Raw genomic sequence first — 4,770 nt, 5'->3', positions numbered from 1 at the left:
ATCATCATTTAATTGACAAAACGATATGGATATTAATGAAAGGCAGGCAAAGGACTTAATATGTTCTATTGAATACAGATTTGATTGGAAATCTAATTTGGGAACATTATTTAAAATCTGCAAATCCTATTTAGGAGACTTTTACGAATCCTGACCGCTACTTGTGAGTGCAAAAACAATTGGGAAAGCATAGTAGTTTTGCCACATTTCACCTCCAGTTTCGGTGTCTGTGTGGCATTATACATCATCTGTGTTGTTGCCTTTTTTAAAAAAAAAAAAGAGTCATAAATATTAAGTGATATAAAATAGAAAAAAGCCCAGGTATTTGGGAGAACATCTACGAATTTCTGTGATTTAACGTGTGAATTGCATTACATTCTCGTTTTGCTGATAAAAAACCTCAATCACAGAGTATATACAGTATATTTATCAGTGCTGAATGTTGGATATGCTGCTCACAAACAGAGAATTCACAAAACATTGTACCTCAGGGTTCACAACTATGTCAACACTATTACTGGAACTCTAATTATAAAAATCATTGCACATCTACAAAGGGCACATTTTCGTGTTTCTCATGCAGCAAGTGTTACAGTGACGTATGTACAGGTGCATCTCAATAAATTAGAATGTCGTGGAAAAGTTCATTTATTTCAGTAATTCAACTCAAATTGTGAAACTCGTGTATTAAATAAATTAAATGCACACAGACTGAAGTAGTTTAAGTCTTTGGTTCTTTTAATTGTGATGATTTTGGCTCACATTTAACAAAAACCCACCAATTCACTATCTCAACAAATTAGAATATGGTGACATGCCAATCAGCTAATCAACTCAAAACACCTGCAAAGGTTTCCTGAGCCTTCAAAATGGTCTCTCAGTTTGGTTCACTTAATAAAAAAAATAAAATAAAAAAAAAAGTGACGTGACATGTGGCCAAGTATGGTGACCCATACTCGGAATTAGTGCTCTGCATTTACCCATCCAAAGTGCACACACACAGCAGTGAACACACACAAACCGTGAACACACACCCGGAGCAGTGGGCAGCCATTTTATGCTGTGGCGCCCGGGGAGCAGTTGGGGGTTCGGTCTTGCTCAGGGGCACCTCAGTCATGGTATTGAAGGTGGGAGTGTACAGTAAATGAACATACTTTCCAGAAGGCCAACAATTCACTAAAATTTTTTTTTTTATTGGTCTTATGAAGTATTCTAATTTGTTGAGATAGTGAATTGGTGGGTTTTTGTTAAATGTGAGCCAAAATCATCACAATTAAAAGAACCAAAGACTTAAACTACTTCAGTCTGTGTGCATTGGATTTATTTAATACACGAGTTTCACAATTTGAGTTGAATTACTGAAATAAATTAACTTTTCCACAACATTCTAATTTATTGAGATGCACCTGTACATTAGTCCTGTAGTATCAAATGGCCAAATGGGGTCTTAAATGGGAGTTTAGATGGAAAACGTCCCTTTTTCAACCAAACTTGGCACATTTTGTGTTATGTATAGGGTTTGTTCACTCAAAATGACCCTGAAGTGCAGAATGCAAGTGTATTTGAGTATGTTAGTATGAGTGGGTTGTCACGGGTGGGTTTGAGACAGCATGCGGTTTCTTTCACTGAGTGGGTGAGCAGTCGTCCATATCCAGGAGCTCCTTGACCAGCCTCTCGCCGAACTGTGCCCGGCTGTAGCGTTTGACGTGGTAGGTGTCTGACATCTTGTAAAGAATATAGGCATTGTTGATGGCGATGCTGATGGTTAGCCAAAACACCTGTTGCCAGGTCTTATTAGGCTTGTGGAAAATGAAGTACCTAGTTGGAAAAACATGAGTTGAGTGAACTATAAAATGCATGTATATATCCTAAAGGTTAATTGTAAAACAGACTTGATTGGTCAATCTCACTTGCTGTACTTGTCATCATATTTGCAGATGTAACTCAGGTGCGCAGCAAAGGCCTCCACAGCAAGGGGACATGGGATTTCTCCACTCTTCCTCTTAATGATCACCCCTAGGACAATCCGGGCAGAAATGTCAATCACAGTTAGCAGACAGGAGGATTTAACATCTGACAATAAGGAACAACTGTTCAGTTTTCTGCTGCATCTTAGCAACGAGATCTTCTGCTTTGTTAGTAGCATGAATCATGCCTTTACTGATCACAAGAATAAATGTAGATTTTAAACAATCTTATTGAACACCAATCTGTTGTATTTCTACTTGATTTCAAACTCTGTATTAAACTGGCCACAAACCACAGGGAGTTAAACTGGAATTTTAATCGGAATAACAAGAAGAATAATTTACTGAATTGTACCTGTCTGTCTGTCTTATAAACCTGCAAACTTCAAAGCTTTTTTAAACTTCCAAACAAGGTTTTATCAAGTCAACATTTAAAGTGTTACAGTTGCATTTCTTTTCATTTCAAGTCATTTCATTTCTACTTTCTTACATTCACATTTAAATTACAGTTCTGCATTCTGCGTGCAACCTCAGTTTAAATTCTGGAACTGGATTAGAATATAAAAGGCATTCTCAGTTCAATTTTGAATGGCGCACGACCTTGGTAGGCGTCCTTCTTGTGTAATCACTCATCATATAACTTATGTATCATCTTCTACATTTTTAATCTGAGTCACATGTAATTAAATTAGAATCAAAAACATGATGTCACTGAAACATAATCAGTAAGAAGTCCCAGTCATTAGATCTGTACCATTATGAACCCTCAGCATACAATTAACTGCCATCTGTTGCAATCAGTAGTAATCTACTGCTCATTAGAGCACAAAGTACTGTCTTCCTCAGGAGTGCTTGTGGCATGTAAATTACAATGCTGGCACTTTTTGAAAATTAAAATGGGCTATTTTGAGTCCTAAAGACTACGGGGAAATGCACGGAAAGAATTTTTATAGACTGTGGACTTACAAAGTGTCTAAAAGTTGAGGCTGAATACTGGTGGGATGCTAATTTTAGTTCAGGTTATAGAAAACTTGGCAGAGATCTAGCACTGAGTTTTCAATGAAACTGTATAGCCCTATTAATCAAAAGCGACACCTGCTCTCAAAGAGGAGCACAAAAAGCTTTTACTATATAAACGTATTATTTCAGATTCCAGAGAATGAAATATAAGTCGTAATTTTATCTCCCTTTTGCCTGACCTCATAAATCAGAAGCAATGTTATTTGTACCATATAGATATAGCTAGATATACCTTTCGAGAATGTGAAGTGCTTTGAACACTTCATGCATATATTTGGTTTTTGATTGGATTGTAATAAAAAGGAAAATAAGATGATTGAATTGATAAAATATATATTGATGCAGCTCAATGCTTTATATCACTCTCTAATGAAAATGCCTAGTATCAGCGCTGACATTTCTCATGTGAAGTTGCTGTCAGAATGGATCAAGGCTTATCAAAGAAAAGTGAAGACCAGCGCAATACAAAGAAGCTTTGCCTTTTATAATCCTATGATGTGCACAATATCCACTTAATCCACAAACATCAGCGTAAAACCAATCTAAGCTTGCACTGCTATAGTGAAGACGCTCTCTGGGAGGCGCTTTGATGCAGCTTGCGAGTGTCATTGTAGTTTGCATGTTTCCTTTTTAGGGCTGACGTTCGATTAAAATTTTTTATCTAATGAATTACATGATGTGGCAATTAATTAATCTAATTAATCGCAAATTAAATTTGTTTGTGGAAATACCCCAAAAGGTCATTTAAAGCCATCATAAATGAGAAAAGTTTCAAGTAGACATTACAAAAAGTAGCTTTAGAATGAAATATTTTATTTGATTCAACATAAAATTTATTACACATTTAGGCTACAATGGCCTAACATAAAATATGGAACATAAAATAATATAATTTGAGAAACATCTCTATTTTTTGTTCATAGAATGAAAGTCACTGGTTACCAGCAGTCTTCAAAATATCTTATTTTATGTTCCACAAAAGAAAGCAAGCCATACAGGTTTGAAATGACATGAGGGTGAGTAAATAATTTCAGAATTTAATTTTTTTTGGTGAACTATCCTTTTTTTATATGGAAATATATTTAATATTTAAATATATATTATATAATATATTTTTTATAATAATAATTATAATAAATTATAATATATTTTTTTAATGAAATGATACTCTAAACAAGAAACTAAAACTGCCAGTAGGTGGCGGTAAATGTCTTTATGAGTAAGTCATTGAGTCATTCATTCATTCCATTCGTTCAAACAGCTGATTCATTCAGAAAAAAATCACCACTGTGTTGCTTGCAGATGCACAACAGTTCTGCTGTGGCTTTATAGGTAATATTTTCGCTGGCAAAATTGTGTTTACAATGTAACACAATATTAAATTCTTATTCACTGAATTGTCTTATAAAATCACATTTGCACTCATGCTATTCTGGACAAAAATACAGCACTCGTGTGATATCGCTTATCAAATATGAGACAAAAACTCATACAGGGACATTTTTTCCCCAATCTCTTGAATTTTAGGGGTATATAACTACATTTATTGAATGTGTCATGCAGTGAGTTGTTGCCCTGCATCATGTGTGTCAAATCAACAGTCAAATGTTTGCAGTGTAAGATGACATACAGGTCTGGGGTGGGGCGGGCGCGTTAAAGGGTTAGTTCACCCAAAAATGAAAATTAGCCCATGAATTACTCACCCTCAGGGCATCCTAGGGGTATATGACTTTCTTCTTTCAGACGAATCCAGTCGGAGTTATATTAAAAATTGTCTTTGATC

The 4,770-nt window shown here is 35.3% G+C and overlaps 1 protein-coding gene across 1 annotated transcript in view; it reads right to left on the bottom strand.

Moving 5' to 3' along the window:
* Positions 1-1,413: 1,413 nt before the first annotated feature.
* LOC107676556 (piggyBac transposable element-derived protein 5-like) overlaps positions 1,414-4,770 on the bottom strand; it is a 17,009-nt gene continuing 13,652 nt past the window's right edge. The window contains exons 6-7 of the mRNA XM_016471130.1: positions 1,911-2,016; positions 1,414-1,818 (exon numbers count right to left, since the gene is read on the bottom strand). Of these exons, the coding sequence (XP_016326616.1) occupies positions 1,623-1,818; positions 1,911-2,016 (302 nt within the window). The 3' untranslated portion in view covers positions 1,414-1,622. The remainder of the gene's footprint in view (positions 1,819-1,910; positions 2,017-4,770) is intronic.

This window comes from Sinocyclocheilus anshuiensis, unplaced genomic scaffold, assembly GCF_001515605.1.
Source record: "Sinocyclocheilus anshuiensis isolate Anshui unplaced genomic scaffold, SAMN03320099.WGS_v1.1 scaffold204, whole genome shotgun sequence".
NCBI lineage: Eukaryota > Metazoa > Chordata > Actinopteri > Cypriniformes > Cyprinidae > Sinocyclocheilus > Sinocyclocheilus anshuiensis.
The sequence above is the reverse complement of the archived record's forward strand: the minus strand, read 5'-3'. Positions and strand labels throughout refer to the sequence as shown.